Source organism: Drosophila nasuta, chromosome X (assembly GCF_023558535.2).
Source record: "Drosophila nasuta strain 15112-1781.00 chromosome X, ASM2355853v1, whole genome shotgun sequence".
Lineage (NCBI taxonomy): Eukaryota > Metazoa > Arthropoda > Insecta > Diptera > Drosophilidae > Drosophila > Drosophila nasuta.
Window position 1 is genome coordinate 8,804,417 of NC_083459.1, and position 18,790 is coordinate 8,823,206.

Sequence of the window (18,790 nt, forward strand, 5' to 3'; positions counted from 1 at the left end):
CAAGTTGTTAACCGCCAAAGAAATGGAAAGATCTTAAGAAAATTACTGGAATACATTTTGTAATATTGTTTATTCAGTAATATGTGTATGTATGGATGTATATATATATACTTTTTCGGTTTTTCTGTATGTTTTTCAAATATGCAGACACAAAAATTTGTAATAGTTATCGTTATTATCATTTTTTTTTTTTTTTTTTTTGGTTTTTTAATATATATATTTGTTATTTGTTTCTCGTTTGTTTTATTAGCTATGCTTGTTATGTATGTTTCAATGTTTTCGTGTTGTTTTTGGGTTTTTTTATGAACCTTTCGCTTCATTTTATTGTTGAGAATTGTTTCATTTGCCATTTGCAATTTAACACATATTTTAACATTTACAACGAATATAATTTGTGTGTGTATCGATTTGATTTACCGTCACGTTCATATTTATATATAATATATATGTTTTCATTAAAGCTACAATAACTCATTGGTTTCTTTTTTCTGTTTTCTTCTTTTTACTTCACATCCTCATCGTATTTTCTTCTTTCTGTTGTGGGCTGGTTTGCGTTTTTTGTTGTTATTTGTTTTTTTTTTTTCTTAATTCGTTCAAGTTGTAATCAGCAATGTTATAACAATACTTTGATAGTTATACAAAAGTTAAATGTTTTTTTTTGTTTTGTTTTCGTTTTTTTTTTGTAGATATATATAATTTCATATTCGATATAGAATATTCAATATTCGATAAGAGCTATTTGCAAAAGTAATTGATTTGTAATTATCATACTCGTAATTATATTTATTTCTTCATTTGGTTTTTGTTGCTTTGATGTTGTTTGTTTGTTAATACTTGCGTTGTATTTTAGTTTAGTGCGCTTGATGTTCCACGTAAATAGTATAGTATCATAGATAATTATATGATTTTCATACATAGCTGTGGCTTATAACAGTTGGAGAAGCAAGGACTCTGCTCTGCCCTGCTCTGTATTCAATTTGTTAGCAATAATCGAGAGACGCGCTCTTAATTATGGAATTGGAAATCGCGAACGCGTCTCTCGTCTAAATATTATGACTATGGTATATACAGTAGAATCCGGGTATAACGACTCCGCTAATAGTGTCCGTCCGGTTATTACGACGAAAACTCGATGGCTTGGTTGATCCCCATACAAACTTATATGAAAGGGCCTCCGCTTAGAACGTCTCCGCTTTTAGCGACTAACCGCTTATATCGACGAAATTTTTCAGAATTCAACCGACGAAAAAAAAAAAAATCAGCGAAATAATGTCAAAAAAAGTAAGCATCAATCGACGCTGTTTGAAATGTATGTATTTAACAGTGATCGGCACTCTTGCTTGTGACAGGAAGGTTCCTATATTCTCACTACTCTCTGTTAGTTTTAGCTGACGCCTTAGCTTATGCTAAGGAACATCCAGGAAAAACGATGATATTAAATGAAATTTATAAATTCTTTTTGTTTTGTTTTAAAAATTAATTTGTTTTCTCTTAAAACCCTATTACGAACATGGCAACCATAAAAAAAAAAACAAAAATTTGTTTTGATCTTTTCGGTTAAAATCGTCGGTCCCTTGAAAGTCGCTATAACCGGAATCTGCTGTATATATATCTTTATATGTTAAATACTATATATGTATGTTTGCATATATCGTATGTATGTATTTGATCATATATATTAATGTATGTATGTATGCCTTTACTCATTCGGACTTTGGCCCTTAATAACATTTCGTTTGTTTCATTATTAAGTTTTTTTTTTTTTTTGTTTTTCACCATTTTTTATTTAAGTATTTCGATCTATGTACGAATTGGTTATTATTAATTACAATTGTAAAATGTCTAATTAAGTAGTTAATAAAGCGTTTTGCCTACTTGGTGTTTGGTATTTGTATCATCGTAATTAGTTGCTGAGTTTGGTTTTGTTGCGTTTTGCATTTAGCATTTTTGCATTGCGTTTTCGTTTTTGTTTAAATCTCAAATACTATTTGAAGACCCGGAATCCTTTTTGGTTTTTAAGTACAACTATGTGCGGGCTTTAAATTGTTTAATTTGTTAATTAGTTATTAGTATAAGCGTTTGGTAATTGGTGTTTTTGATTTATTTGATGCTTGGAGTTCTTCTTCCTTCTTCATTCGACATCGTTTTACCTGACATCCTTATCACACCCTAGCAGAGATAAATGTGTTTCCTTCGGTCTGCTTCCATTGAAGATACTCTCCTAGTTTTTTTTTTTTTCTTTGCGGTTTCTTCAGATGTCTTCCCTCTGCTAAGGCATTTCATTTTCGGCTTGCCGAAGTTTGTATATTTGTTTGTTGTATTTGCTTGTGCTTTGGCATTACTTTCATTCCAGTTTGAATCAATTTGAAAAATCAGCTTATCCAGTTAATCCTGCTCTATTTTGGTTTGCTATATCCATTCCCATATTAATTGATTATATTCGTTATATCTAAGTTTTTTTTTCCCTCAATTTGAATAAAGGCCGTGCGATTGCCCTATTAACAAGTTGCACAATTTTCAATAATTTATGGTATAATTATGTGTATATATATATGTAAATGTATATAGAGTATTCGTTAACTGTACACTAAGTAGCATCATATCGTTATTTATTCATTTTTCTTGCAATGTGTTAAGTGGTTTCATTTTTAAAAAATGTTGTTGCGTTTTTTTTTGTTCGATTTTGAGGATCAGGGCAGTTGAAAACTAACACTATAGCTACAAACTTCATTAACAAACATCCTCTCTTTGGTAGTTCCGAGCTTGAAGACAGGCTTCAGCATTACAATTACAATAAATCTGTATCTGAATCGGTATCTGTATCTGTATCTGTATCTGCATCAGTTATATACTCGTATTCGCTATGAATGTGCGTATGTTTTTAAGTTGAATATAGTCGGATACGAGCATCATTCGAATTGTGTGTTTCCACTTCATTTATCTTCAAGTTGTTTAATTGTAAAGGGGGACATTGCTTATGAAATATATCGTAGAGGTCAGGCCAAGTTATACATGTATACATATCTAATTATTTCAAAATAATATCTATTATGCAATAATCAAAATATAACTCAATGCGTAATCGAATTGAGATCAGGCATGCAATGCAATGCAATCTAATTTAATACAATATAATATAATAATTAGATTTTCGCATTTTTTGGTTTCGTTTTCGTTTTTTGTATATAAAGTTAAACTATTTATAATGTAAAATCTATCGGTGTTACTGAACACGTTCATGCTTATTGTTATATTGTTGTTGTTAGATCGTTGCTATATCCATTTTGTTGATTTGCTTATAGTTTTTGGTGTTTTGCTCTCATTCATCATTTTTGCTCATTGTTCCAGTTGCAATATGTATGTATGTATGGTTGGTCTGTTATACATATACATATAAACATATATATGTATGTGTGGAAGTGTTGGGTGTAAGATTCTTAGTAAGGCCTAGCATAGAGCTAGATGATTGGTTAAAACTTTCATTTATTTGTGCAAAATATTGGTTAGTGAAATTTGGCAGCTTCGCTTTTTGATATTTCTTAATGCAATGTGGCAACATTGGCCACGCATGCTGCATTTATTCAAATACGAAATAAAAAACTAAAGCTAAAAAAAGGAATAATCTTAAATGAAAAGAAATAATAGTAATAAGCGAAATGAACAAAAACTAATATTGCTTTTTGTGTTCATTTGAAATGATCGCATATAAAATGTTTTATTTCATGTATAAATACAAATATAATTTGTGTTTTTCATTCATATTTTTTGTTTTGTTTTGTTTTGTTGTTTTTTTTCTTTCGTTTTTGCAAAATTAATAACAATTTAAAGCACTTACGAAAAGCGTAAAATAAAAATTACAAAATTAATTTCATTTACAATTGTTTTGTTTGTTTGTTTGTTTTTGTTGTATTCTTCAATCAAGATTACTCAAAATGTTTGCTCTGTATGTGTCTCTGTGTGAGTACATGTGAGTGTGTGTGTGCGTGCGTGTGTGTGTGTGTACACGCTTGTGTGTGGATGTCAATTGTTGACACACACATACATATGTCATTCGCCTTAAGGTACAATTGTTTTGCTTGTTTATTGCATATAAAAATTGGCTCACATTTCGATAAATGAAAAACTAGACGACACACATACACACACACACACAGTCTCACTCATAAACATGACAATGTAAAATTACAAAAAAAAAAGCACATGTATAAGTAAGTGTAATATGTATAATTATGTATGCATAATAATTATAATTGTAATAATAAAATTAATAATAATAATAATCATAATAATAATGCCTACATCGAGAGTTTATCATTTAAAATGTAACACAATAAATTTGATAAGTTATATTCGTACGTCCGTATATAAAATTAAAGCAAAATACATTAATTCAATCAAAATGAGAGAGAAACAATATACAGAATACAGTTAGCTACGCGTTATACATACACATACATACATATATATATATATAAAAAATTAAAGAACGTTACACGTTTTACATACAAAAAATGGAAACAGCATTCAATTACAAATTACGAATTTTTCATAAAAATACACAAAAAGTACAAACAAGAGACATTGACGCGGGGAGGATTACAAGTTAAAAGGTTAACAATAAGAAACTTATGCACATAATCAGCTTAAATTAATTGTTTATGCTTAACTGTTAAGACAAGGCAAATGTGTATAAAATTTATAATTCTTTATCTTTTCATTGTTTAAATGTTTATGCTTGTGGTTTTTGTTGTTTGATGTTTGTTGTTGGTTGGTGTTTGTTTGCCTTGCCTGCGAATTGATTGATTTCTTATGCGCTTGCCGCTAAACTGTTCTGTTCTACGTTTTATCTGTTCGATTATTCTGTTACACACTATTTTATGCTATTCTGTTCTGTTCTGTTCTGATCTATTCTGTTCTGTTCTGTTCTATTTCGTTCTTTTCTGTTCTTGGGGTTTTGTTTTTTTTTTTTAACATTCTGTTCCGTTTGACGCCATTTTCTTTTGAATCACAATCAACGCTTTTGTTTTGTTTTCATTTCGTTTTTCAACACTTACAACACTAAAACAATATTTGCTGCTCCTAAGCCGATGGTTCATCAACTTTTACAATGCTAACAACTACGGGGGCATAGGGCGGGTATAAATTGATACAATTACAAAAAAAAAAAATTGAACATAAAATAATAGTAATAGTAAAAATATTTATAAAAGAAAATAAAAATAGGTGTGATTACATACAAACAGTTGACGATTTAAAAATAATTGTTTTGAAAACAAAAGTTTCGGCTTTTCAAAATGGCGCGCTAACTTTGTTACAAGTTCGTTTTGGAGGTAAGAAAGTGCTTGCGTGCGTATGTGTGTGAGTGAGTGGGAGAGTGTGTTTCTGTGTGTGCATCAAGTGCAAATGCAGCTGTCGACAACATTAGCAATCATTCCTGTACATACATACGTTGCTCTCGCTCTTACGCTCGCTCCTGTTGCTTGATGCTGTTGGGCTGTTGCTTATAAGCTATTTCTGTGCGAGTGCGAGTGAGTCAACTGTATATGATCTGCTTATGTTCTGTGTAAGTGTAAGTGTGTATGTGTGTGTGTGTGTTTGTGTTTGGCTTATGATTTAGAAATTCATTTGTCATGTTTTGCGCGGCGGCGTCGGTGGCGGCGGCAGCGCAGGCGCAGCAGCATATGCGGCAATATGTGGCTGCCTCAAACTGTTCATGTCTTTGGGAATGTTTTTGTATTTGGCTGAAAGATGATGGGACTGGTGAGCAACTTGAGTAAACCCGGCCGGCCCATGACCTGTTTCTGCTTACCTGCTGCTGCTGCTGCTGTTGCTGCGGCTGCTGTTGCAGATGCTGCTGCAGTTGCAGGTGCTGTTGCTGATGTTGCTGCTGCTGCAGTTGTTGCCTGCGACGCCGCTGCTGCGGCTGCCTGATCAATGTGCTTCTGTTGCTTGAAGGCGGCCAACGAATCGCTATAAAAATTTGATTTGCGCAAATTGCTGTTGCCGCCATTGCTGCCAAGAATGTTGCCGTTGCCATTGGCATTGCTGTTGCCGCTGCCGCCGTTCATGTTATTGCAATGATTGTTGCTGTTGCTGCTGCTGCTGTTCGCTGCGCTATTGTTGTTGTTGTTTGCGCCCAACGGCGGCAACGGTGGTTGCAATTTCGAGACATGTTTGCCGCTCGCCGCATTTGCAGCATTCAACGCTGCCAATGGATCTCCTGTTGTGCCCGCTGCTACTGCTGCACCTCCTCCTCCTACTCCTGCTCCTGCTGCTGCTGCTCCCGTTGCCTTACTTGCTACTAGACTTAGATTAGAAATTGCTGGTGGTAGTGGAGATCTTTGTGAATCATTGCCAATTTCATCAGTGTACCTGCGCAAATGACACGTACAAAGTTCAGTTAAATACAGTTTCATATACATTTATGCACAATTTGCAACTCACTTGATGTTGGTGTACTCGCGTCCAACCTGTATGCTCTGCTCCTCGGCCCGCTTGCGTGCGATCAGCGTCTGGATGTAATGCTGCACGGCGTAATAGACAAACTTGTACTGCGCCTCCGTTTGCACCATGCCCGAGCGCTGCGAGCGCACCATTTGAATTGTGCGCTGAATATCAATTTCGGTGTCCAAGCCTGTGAGAAAGATAGAAGGAGAATGTAATGAATAAGTAAAGCTTTACGGCAAGCAGTTCTGCACTGCTGGCAATTGCACTGCTTAGCTGCAACAGCACACTGCTTACATATTAACAACGCTAACAGCACTGTTTTGGCTGTTAACCTGTTGGAGCTGCACTCAATTGCAAATATCTAACAACTTGAACCCAAGTCACACTTACCATTTCGCATGATCTGATCCAGTATCATGTCAATGACAATAAAAGTGCCCGTGCGGCCAATTCCCGCCGAGCAGTGCACACAAATAGGACCCTGCAATTGAAATCGAATGTTAACAGTGCTAATGGTGGGCGGAAAATTCGATGTCTAATTGTACTTACGGGTTTCTCGCCAGCATGCGTGAGATTGCTCTGCTTGGTGTTGACATCCTGCAGGAAGTTGAGCACACAGCCGGGATCGGCGGGCACACCGTGATCGGGCCACACTTGGAAATGATAGTGATAGATGCGGCGCTCGGGTTTGTCGCGCCACGAGAACAAAAACTCGCGCAGCGTATAGTCATTGGTGGAGTTCTCCTTGACGCACTGCACCTTGGCGTGACCAAATTGCTTGCACTGTCCCTCGTCGGGCCAATAGCGTTCGCACTTGGTCTTGCCGCGCTCAATCTCCTTGGTGGTCATCACAATGACGCGCGTATTCTCCTGCCAAATCATGTTCCAGAAGTCCGTTTTCGTGTTCGCCAAACAGCCCTGGGTGGCAATGTACGTCTTGAACATGTCACGCTCGACGCTCAGCAGCGAACCGGAGACGCCGCTGCTTGTGGCATGCGACAACACCGAGGGCGGGGGCGAGGCATCGCCGCAGTTCTTCTTCAGCAGCATGGCAAGGCAACCGTTGAGCGAGGCCGTCGACGTCGACAGCGATTCGCTGCGTTTATGCTTGCTCAGCGAATCGGACTTGCGGCCACAGGTCACACAATTGCTGTAGGGCAACGTTGCCGATTTGACGGCGCATTGGACGCACGTCTTGTTCAGCTGCTGGCAGTTGGGGCAGTTGCGTTGCGTCTGCGCGGCGGTGCAAGCGGCACACGACTGCACCGAGTTGAGGCTCTCCGAGGAGCTGCTCATGTTGTACAGATCGCCGTCGGTGGGTAAGCGTATATAGTTGGCGTTTATGTACTCGGCTCCCGGTGCACTGCGCTCCACATCCTGCAGCTTCACACGCGTGTGATCATCTGAAAGATAGCCAAAGAGTTGCTTGATTAGTTAAAGATTTAATTAAGGAAACAAGTATGTCATAAATTGGGGAATTTCTTAGGGCATTAAATGTGGCATGACAATTGGATTCATTTCGAAAGTGTGAATGAGGAAATAAGTTAAGAAATTAATTTTGATATGAAGGATTAACTGAAAGTGGAAATTGTTGTGGAATGTAATGTGGACTCAATTACTTAAGAAATTCCTTAAAATGTTTATTGGATTAGTTGACGGTTAGTCAACGAGTTATTAAGGAATTCCTTAAGCCATTGGTTGAGGGTTCTTTTTGCAATTATTGGTCGAGGTTTTAAACTATCAAATAGTTGACGACTTACAGGGCAATATGTTGCGGTAGCGATTCTTCAGGCGGTTCTCATCCTTGTAGCCCTCCTGGCGCGAAAAAGTATCCCGACTGTCCTGCTGCAGCGACTCGAACTCCTCCCAGAAACCACCCTGCAAGAGGCAGACAAACAGATAGTTAGATTAACATCTTCGATTCCAACTCTGAATTAGATTCCCACTCACCTTGACCAGCTGATCGACGCGAGCATTGATGCCGGCCGCTGTGATGCGTGTGGCATTGAAGGGCTGACGCAGATGCACCACTGTGCCACAGGTCTCCACCATCGGGTTGCGTTTGTAGTGTGCAATCAGTTCGGAAAGTGTGGCAAATGAATCTCCACCGCCAACGTCGTATTTCTTATCCTGAAACAGCAACAGACAAATGTGGCATGTTATTCAACAAGTTCCAAGCAGAACGCTAACTAATATGCAACAGATCAAGACATTGAAAAGAAAACTTACTGAAATAAGTCTAGCAAACTCCATTGGCTGTTCTACAGGGTAACGCGACTAAGCGTTCGCGTTGAACCGCAACAATAAAATTAATTAAAAAACGCCACACAATTAGCTAATAAAAGTGCAAACGTGACCGCAATGTCAAATCTAAGTGAACAACAAAACAACAAAAAGCCCAACCGGTCATGTAAATAACATTATTGTAAAAAAAAACACAACAAAAATAACAAAAATGGCGTCAGAAGCACCAACACAACAAATAGTAACAAAATTACAAAAATATATATTTTATTTTGTGGGGACTTACAATAGTTTCGTATTGGTAAAACAAAATATGGGATTGTCGTGTTTAGTGGATTGGCAAACAATCTTATATAATACTACTTTGTAGTGCTATGCACAATTCTGGCTTGTAAATCAACTATTTATAATTATAGCGAAATTTCAAGCGAACTCATTTCAATTTCAAATCCATTGTGATCGAGAAAAATCACATTTGAGTTTGCATATTATTGAACTGGGGAATTTCTTTGCCTGTTAAACAAGCAGTACGAAGCAGCGTTGTCGGCAAGCAGTTGAAAGTGCGCCAGGCTTTGGTCTAACAGCTGACCGGACAAGCAGTATATTTACATTACGCATACGCCACGAGTGCGCGAGAAATGACTAAAAAATTAAATGAACTCCTAAATGCGATGACAATAAACAAATGTGTGTGCACGTATTTGCACGTTACACACATACACACACACACACACATACTAACATATACACACGTTCAATGTAAACGTTGTAGAGTATATTTATTATAAGCTGGCATATGCAAGCACACAGTGTATACTACTAATTCAAGGTCAAACGATGAGGAACTTTACGGCCAGTCGTTTGCATTACTTGTGTATCAGCTGCTGTTGTAGTCATTGTTGTTGTTGCTGTTGTTGTTATTACTACTGCCATTACTTGTATTATTGCTTACAGCCACAAATCGATTTGCATTCTATATCTATATCTATGTCTATGTCTATAAGTTTTTTTTTTTTGTTTTGACCTTTGCATTTAGTTTATTAATTTGACACTTACCTGCCATCGAATCATGACATGCGTCACTTTGTCGTCTGTGCGCACGGAAAGCACAAAATCACCAGGTTTACTTTGAGATTCACGCACAAGAAACGAACCACTCCTGCCGCGCTCCAATATCAATTTTTCAGCTTCCTTGCCAGAAAGATTGCCATGAAACCATCTGCAATAAACGAAGAAACAATAACAATCGTTTAATAATCAATCAATCAATTAAGTAGTCTGTTAATGTGTGCTCAACCTGAACACAGCTGCTGAAGATTGTCTGTCGTGCTACGTGCGCGCTTGAAGTGCAACTATGAACTGTGCACAACAAATGCAAACACAGGCGAGAAGCGCGCAAAAGCAAAAAGTAAAAAGTAAAAAGCAAAGCAAAGCACCAAATGACAACAACTAAAAACGATGCCGACAACACAGGGGGCGAGGGGAGGAGAGGTAGTGCAAATACAAAATACGAATACAAATCGAATTCAATCGTTTCGCATCGCAACGAATATGCGCACAAAAATGCAACAACCCGAAGAAAACGGACAAATGCAAGGCAAACAGCAGCAGCAACAACAACAACAGCAACAGCGACGTGTGGAAAAGTGCAAGTTAGTTGCCATGTTGTTGTTGCTGCTGCCTCGACTCGGACTCGGACTCTGCTTACATATAAGGCTTTGTTGATTTGTCGCCTGTCCAGGCCATATGGAAGTAGTCATAGTTATAAGTAATACTCGTCTGGCGTTGCGTATACATATACATATTGGTATATAATGTGTATTTGTAGAAAACAACAATTGGCAGCTACTGTTGCTGCTGACACAGAAAGCAAAAGCCATCAACAAAAAACAAACGCAAAAAAGGCTGGCGGCTGTTGTCAGTCAAATGGCTTATTGCAACAGCTCTCAGCACTGCTTGTGACGCAGTATCGATGACAGCAAGCAGTGTGTCTCAGCTTCAATTCGAACACAATCGAAAATCGGATGTTATCGATAGAACTTTCTACTTCAACAAATTGAAGAGCAAATACATTTTGCATAATTTTTAATTTTCATAAAAAATGTAAATATAAAATTCAATCAATTAACAGGGTATACACTTAGTCGCAACGTGTTTTCGTTTGGCTTTGGCTTTGGAATTGGAATTGCCCTGTTCTATTTTGCATAAATAACACTAACTTAAAAAACTTGCTTTGAATTCGAATACGAATACGAAATGCGAATGCGAACAGTTTCAGTCAGTATGTACATATGTACATGGCTCGGTAGTTATTAAAACACTTCTCCAGCCAGGTAGTAACTAACAACACCTCGCAGAGTTCGTCGCCATCAATATGTAGATGTATACTATGTGGACTATATGGTATAGAATAGAATCGTAAATCGAGCACAGCGAACAACTGCGAAACAAATCAATCGAATTAATTTGACTTGAGTTGACTTGAGTTGAGTTGTCCTTAAGCCGGTTTCGATTTAAAAACAAACTGTTGAGCATCGTTGTCGTTGTCGTTGTCGGTTTTGTTTTGGGGTCATAGTTATCATAAAACATGCGGTTTAATGCTTAGACTTAGACTCATGCGTTATGTATGCGTCGAGTTTTCCCTCGATTTATCTTCCGTATATGCATGTGTGTGTGTGTGTGTGTGTTGGTTGTATACTATTTATAGATATCGACTTTACACATTATTGGATCCGTCAGTCAGCATAGCACTTAGCATGCCTTGCGAATAACTCGTTACTCGACTCGTTACTCTCTCTCTCTTTCTCTCTGTCTGCGTCTCTCTCGTTACATATTCAAGGTGGCTCCCCAGCCGGAATGAATCTATGGCTAATGATAAGAATGTCGATTCCGCTGATCATGTTTGCAACTTTTGTTGATTTTTCTATAACTTTAATATATTTAGCAACCGGAAATGGCATTGAAAATGCCGATAGTCGATTGTTGGTAGCTGTTATCGGATAGAGATCATTAATTGCAATCCCATTCCCATTGATCTCTGGCGTTTTTTTATTTTTAGAGTTGTCAATCAAATGCGCGCCAAGATCTAAAAATAACTTGATCATTGGCAAAAGTCATGCACAGCAGTTTTGTCGCTTGTGTTGGGGTTGCATGGAAATGCTAATGAACAAAATATGTTAATCAAAAAACATATAATTACAGCAAAACACTTTGCAAACTTGCGCAACACTGGCTCTGCTGCGGTTAGTTTTGCGATTTATCGATGGAAACTCAACGGATTCGGGAACAACCCGCAATGCTAATAGAATCTACCTACAATTCCTTCTTTTTGTTGCCCCCCCGACAACCAATCTTCGTCCCGTGCTTTTCTTATGCTCGATTGCCAAGTGATTCAATGCGATAATTGACTGCCTCAAAATTAGCACATTTCTCATCTGTCTATTTTTATTATTATAATTTCTGCTGTTCGTCGTCGTCGTCGTTGTCGTCGCTGTTGTCGTTGTATTTCTTCGCATTAACGGAAAAATTGTTAATTTTGGACTAAAGGCAGAAGGCAAAAGGCAATTACATACTTAAAGTATTCAGTGTTTTTTTTTTTTTTTGTTTGTTTGTTTTAATTGCCCCATCAAAATGTATTTTTGCATCTGACTGCTGTTTGCGTCACGTTAACTTAACATGTGCAAGTGTTATATACCCTGTAATTCGTGCCAAATGTTTCGTGTTTCAATTGCGTGAACGTGTGGAGAAGTCACGTAGGCACTTTGTACAAACAAATACAGGGTATTTATTTGACAGCAGCAACAGCCTTAAAAGCAATTGTCATATGAAAATATAAATGCAATTTGAAATAAATTTGAAATAGAAATAATAAATAAACTATTTTCATTTCGTTGCTCGCTTCAAAATGAAGTACACTGCTTAGTCCAGGGTATCTGGCAAGGCAAGCAGTTCGCTGTTGTTGTCACAGTTACTGTTACAGTTTCAAGTACAGTTACCGTTACACGCACACAGGAAGCAGTCGCCGTGAACAAAACTCAACCTGTTGGCCATTCATGAATGCGACGAGGCGACGCCAAAAAGGTCAACAAACAGCTCAGCCTCAGTTGGAGTCTCGAATCTAAATCACAATCGCAAATATATCTACTTGTGTGTGTAAATATATTCTATATAATTATGCATACATACGAATGTATATCGCATAAATTATCATTTGTCACAGCTTAACAAATTTGTGCGCTCGCAAAACTCACGAAAAAAAGAAACAAAAACAAAGCAAAACAAAACACAACACAACAAACTGGAGGCTGGTATCCACGGTATTCAAGTTCTGTGACTGAGAAGGGGAGGGGGCGAAGCAAATTGCACATATTTCAAATTGCAAATTGTTTCAAGTTTTATGCCCTTTTGCAAATCACTTGGTTGTTAAAAACTCATTCATATGTTAGCTTATAGCGTTTGCTAAAGCACTTCACATATGCAAAAAACAAGAGGCAAATGTAACTCATTAAGCTTTTGCGCTTTGTGCTCTTCATTCACATTAATTAATCAAACTGCATGGAAATAAATCAATAAGCAGCATTGACTGCAAATAATTGATTAAGTTAAGTTGCAAAATGCAGCAAAAGTTTTCATCAAGTCAGCACAGAAATAGATAAGACTGAATAACTTGGAGTTGCATGATTTATGCAGCTATTAAGTTAACGTTAATGTGCTACAAAAAGTTCTAATATTTTCAAGAAAGTGAGATTACTTTATACGCTGGCGAAAATCAATTAACATGCGGTTGCAGCTGTCAAGGCAAGCAGTACACAGGTGAAGCAGTGCAGTGCGAAGCAGTGGAGGGGGGCAAAGAAAGGAGTGTTAATTGAAGTGCGCACTCTGTTAACGCTCTAACGATAAACAGCAAAAGTGACCCACTAAACGGCACAGCCGGAAGTGCAACAATGCGACCCTGGGGAGCTAGTTGCCTCCACCTCCAAGGTCTGTGCTGAAAAGTTTCCATTGCCAAATGAGAGAGAAGGGATGGGGAGGGGAAGGGAGATGAAGTGCGGGATAAATGTCTGATAAGCGGTGAACACACAGTCGACGACAATGCAAAGAATTGAAAGAATCTGTAAGCTACACACCACATGTGTGTAAACAGTGGTGGTTAAGAGGGGGGCCGGGGAGCTCTGCAAAAGTGTGTGTACTCCCACATCCAGATAATAAAAGCACGTTTATTTAGCCAAGGTAGAGAAGAGGCTGCGTTGTCTGTTGTGTGCCAGTTACGATTCGCAGGTATGCGATCTTTTTCTTTTTTTCTGTTTTTTTTCGTTTGTCGTTTATCAGATGCCCGTATATGTATTTAGTTATTTATGAGCCTGGCATTTTGCTTGTAGCACGACGCTAAATGGTGTGGATCATTTCATTAGAACTTATGTCGCAGTTCTCTCTCTCTGCGGCAGCTCTAAATGCAAAAATCAATAACAAACAATACGCAAAAAACAACTTGAACAACAATAACAACATCGAAATAAATAAGAGACTATAATACCATTAAAATGGGACGAACAGTTGATGTTCTATAACTTGATAGATGCGAAATATAATTTATCTCCCGCAGTACTTTTTAGCGAGTTTGTCATAAAACCGCACTTAATTGAGGTGAGTCGGAAATGCCTGGCTGTTGACTATTTTTTTCATTTTTTTTTTTTTGTTATAGGGTATATGCATAACTGAAGCTCCAACTGTTGAGAGATGTCTCATAAATAGGAGTGCAAACAAAGCGGAGGGAGCGAAGAGAACAAAAAAAAGATGAAAATCAGACGTGCAGGCGTTTTGTTTACCCATATTTTGACCATATATAAATAAATGTGTAAGTGTGTGTGTGTTTGTATCTGTCATATGTCTATCTATTAGAATGTCACTAGCCCCACTCAATCGGTTGCTGTTGTTTTTGCTGATGCTTAGCTTAAATATTTACTCATTTGCGTGGCAATTTTGGGCACATGACAATTTGTTGCTATTACTACCATTGTTGTTGTTGCTGCTGCTGCTGTTGTTGCTTATTAGATTGTTGTTAATGGCAGCACAACAACAACAGCAGCAACAGCATTAATTTAATTTGTGTGGCGCACGCGCCTCAGCAGAGACACACAACCAACAAGGGACGCGCGCGTTTTAAGTCGCGCCTAATTTGTTAAGCAGTGTGCGCGCGTTTTGTCGACGCGCCCAATTTGAGGTGTTTTCTTCTTCTTCTTCCTTTTCTTCTGTTTTTTCTGTTTGCACACAAACAACACTTACTTGAAGCCAAGGAGTTGCACACGCATGGCCGCCAGGAGCGCCAGTGTGTCGCTGGAGCCGCCAAAGCTGTTGTGCGTTGTCGCAAAGCTTGGCGGCGATGCTGACCACGATGTGGGCGTAACGGGATAAGAGGCGGATGTGGCGGTGGGCGGGGCAATTGTGATGCTGTTAGAGCTGTTGCTGCTGCTTTGGCTGCCTCGCGGCGAGGTCAGTGGCAGATGCAGCGACTCTGTGGAGGAGCTGCTCGATGAGGCTGTCGTTGACACAGGTCGCACTCTCGACTGATTGTTGTTGTTGTTGTTGTTGTTGTGGGCAACGCCTCGGATAATCATGGCCAGCTCATCGTTGCTCATGCAATTTTTGCACTGTCGTTCATCGGTTGCAGCTGTTGCTGCTGCTGCTGCTGTTCTTGCTGCCTTTGTCTTGTGACCTTTGCTGGGCTTTGATTTTGTGTGACTTTGACTGTGACTCGGGGTGTAGCTGTTACTGCGACTGTAACTGTGACTGTTGCTCCTCGACGTTCGTCCTCCTCCTCCTCCTCCACCTCCTCCGCCGTTGCCGTAATGCGCTTGTATCGCACGCTCGTATTCGAAATTGCGCTGTTTGTTGTACTCATTAATACTGTTATTGTTGTTGTTGTTAATATTACTGCTGCTGTTGTTGTTGTTGTTGTTCTTGTTGTTGTACACCTGCTTCTCCTGCAGTTTGTTGTTGACAACGTTGCCCAGCGAACTGGACAATTTCTCAAGGCACTTGTTGAACAGCATTTTGACTGCTTGCTTTTTTGTATGGTTTTGTTTTGTTTTGCACTGCTTGCGACTTGTTGCACTTTTATGTTGCGGTTTCTTGTTTTCCTTTCTTCTATGCGGTTTTCACTTTCTAGCAATTTTTACGCATTAACTTTCTCAACAAAAAAAACAAAAATAAATTGAATACGATTGTAAAAACTTCCACAGCGGAAAATACGCGATAAAAGTTGTTTGTTTTTGTTTTTTTTTCAATATTAACGTTTTTGTTGCTGTTGTTCTGGTTTATGTAACGACTTGCTTAGCCACACAACAAGTTGTTGTTGTTGTTGTTGTTGTTAATGTGTTAATGCTTGTGGGCCGTAAATCTATATACAAATGTGTGTAGTATATAGCAACTATTTGTGTTCTCTTAATAAGAATAACAATAACGTTTATTTTGCATTTGTTTTTGTTTTTATGTTTTACGATTGTTTTTATTGCACAATTTTCTTAAAAACCGACAGCAATTTCTTTTCTTTAACTAAAGTTGTCGTTGTTAGTGTTGGAATTGTTGTTGTTGTCGATTTCGTTGACAATTTGGCGGCTGTTTTGGCTGCTGCGTCGTCCAGTCGCGTTTGTGCTGCAATCAAATGCTCGAAAACGAATGCGGCTGAAGGCATAATCTAGTTTATCGCGTTAATTGAAGTTAACAAAAATAACTGTGTTATCGAATGTTTCGCAAATCGAATTTGATTTTTTGTTTGTTTTTCTTTTTCCTTTTTTCTTTTTAAAAAGCCGCCCACGCACTTGGACTGCTTGTTGCACTGCTTGGGCGCGAATTGCTCGTTAAACTGTTGTATTTCTGCTTTGTTCGCTTTGATAATGCGTGTTGTTGCGCCGTTGAACCGCAACTCGAGAATGAAGCTCCAGCAGCCAAGTGTTAAGCTTTTTGCTCAAGTCTCTGGCTACTTCGTGTCGTCGTCGTCGTTGTCGTTTGTTGTCGTCTTCGCTGTTGCTCTCGGCTTCGTCTTCGGCTTCGTTGTTGTTGGTGTTGTTGTTGTCGACGTCGTCGTTGTTCTTGACTCGCGTGTTGTCTCTTTTGCTGCTGGAGGTTGCTTTGGGGTTCTTGCTTGCTTTGTTGTTTGTGCTCGCTTGCTCTGCCGCTCTGTTCTAAGCGCTCAGATCGTGTGCTCGTGAATGAATGAATGTTGCCTGACTGCGTGCGCCGCTTTTTGTTTTAAATGCACGAAAATGCGAAGCGACTTTAACTCGAACTCACAACTCGAACTCGTCTTAATCTTGGTCATAACATGTCAGCCTAATGTAATCACTGACGTTCTTCTCCGCCGTTTTTTTTTTTGTTGTGCCGGGGGGAGGGGCACGAGGGCGTTGGCGTTCCCGTCGACGCCGTCGTCGTCACTCTTGTTATTGTTATTGTTTTTGTTTTTGTTTTGATGCCCGATGACTGTTGTGTGTTGTGTGTGTTGACAACAACTGTTTGTTGTTTCTTGTCACATGCAAGAAGTGACTTGCGGCTTGCACTGCTTCTTGCACAAGCAGTGGTAAATAGAGATGTACCGTAAGCGATGTTATCGTTGTTGTTATCGATTTACAGATTTTTTACTCTAACTGGAATTTTGTTTACGACTGAGCTTTAAATTGTTGTTATTATCGTAAGGAGGACGCCCCTACATTAAGTGCAATATTTTACAACTAAATAATTAACAATAAGATTTGCTGCGCAATCGTCGTGAATGACTTTCAGTAAATAATTCAGTTTAACACCCGATACTGGGTGGCCCACCCCATGATATTTAAAAAGAATTGATCGTATTGCAGCTAGAGTGAAAGCACTGCACCAGTCAAGAACCATTTGAAAGTTGCCCATCATGCAGCGACGGCACTTTTACTTTTACACGTTGTACACGTTGCACACATTGCACATGTCGTGGACAATGACTAAGATAATTGAAATGATGTGTGTACTGTACTACACTGTACTACATGATTGCTGCTTGTTGATTGTTGCTTGCATGTGACAGCATGCACTTAGTTAACAGCTATTTGAATGCTAAGCGTTCGACATGGCAAATGAATCAGAAACCGAATTCTCATTTATGTATCATATAGGTGTGTGTGTGTGTGTGAGTGTGTGTATATATGGTCATAATGTGGATGAGATGGTAAAGCAGCGTGTAAGCGCCGCCAGTTACCTGCTACCGGAAATGAAATTGAAACCGAATTAACAATGCGGGCAATTTTTCGTAGGGGGGGATTTTGTTGTAGCTGTTGTTGTTGTTGTTTTTGTTGTTGCAAAACCGTAATACAGGGAGATAGCTAGCACACAAAGCGAGAATGAGAGCGACAAACAGAGAGAGAGAGAGAGAGAGAGAGGGAGAGAATTACGGCGAAACAGCTCTTCTTCTATGGCGCAGGCGCGCAGACGTCAGAGACGAACGTGCCCCGCATATTTGGCAGCCAATTTTGGCTTTGGTTTCGCGTTCACATCTTGTGACGACGTGCGCCACCGACAGTGCTCATTCTCAGTCTCAGTCTCAGTCTCATTCTCAGTCAATAGCTCTGGGCACTCTTGGCGACAGACAGACAGACAGCCAGACAGACAGACGGACAGACGGACAGAATCGGGACTGAGCTCGCTTTGTGGGAGTTGTTGGCGATGACAAACATTTGGCTTACGATAGTCTTAGTCTCAGTGAACGCCTCATCATCGAATTTCGCTGGAACTTTCGCAACGTCACAAATTGAAAACAACAACAGCCAGCAGGCCATAACATTAATCAGCTTTAATAGTGTCTTAAAGCAGCAACCACAATAATATTTGTTGAAAAACAATCAACTTACAACCACGTTGTTTGACATAAACAATAACAAGTTGATGAAAAGCCTAGAACTTGCCTAAGCAATATCATTGTTAAGTTATCCCAAAGAATTTATACAAACAATATCCTCTTAAAGTCTACGTAATCCATGATGAACAGCTTGCTAATGATTATTGTACTCAACTAACATAATAACAAATTTAAGAAAATATAAGAAAAATATCAAAAATATCGAAATATTTATCGAAT

At 38.8% G+C, this 18,790-nt stretch overlaps 1 protein-coding gene across 4 annotated transcripts in view; it reads right to left on the reverse strand.

Moving 5' to 3' along the window:
• Nucleotides 1-181: 181 nt before the first annotated feature.
• Nucleotides 182-18,790, reverse strand: part of LOC132795137 (tyrosine-protein phosphatase corkscrew) — a 28,549-nt gene continuing 9,940 nt past the window's right edge. The window contains exons 1-9 of one of the 4 annotated variants that reach the window (XM_060805629.1): nt 14,974-16,913; nt 9,748-9,910; nt 8,398-8,577; nt 8,208-8,325; nt 6,997-7,850; nt 6,838-6,928; nt 6,445-6,634; nt 5,810-6,372; nt 182-5,741 (exon numbers count right to left, since the gene is read on the reverse strand). In XM_060805629.1, coding sequence (XP_060661612.1) covers nt 5,629-5,741; nt 5,810-6,372; nt 6,445-6,634; nt 6,838-6,928; nt 6,997-7,850; nt 8,208-8,325; nt 8,398-8,577; nt 9,748-9,910; nt 14,974-15,740 — 3,039 coding nt within the window. In that variant the 5' untranslated portion in view covers nt 15,741-16,913 and the 3' untranslated portion in view covers nt 182-5,628. Of the gene's footprint in view, nt 5,742-5,809; nt 6,373-6,440; nt 6,635-6,837; nt 6,929-6,996; nt 7,851-8,207; nt 8,326-8,397; nt 8,578-9,747; nt 9,911-9,988; nt 10,047-14,973; nt 16,914-18,790 lie in introns of those variants that run through there. The other 3 variants (XM_060805631.1, XM_060805630.1, XM_060805632.1) reach the window with 3 other exon arrangements.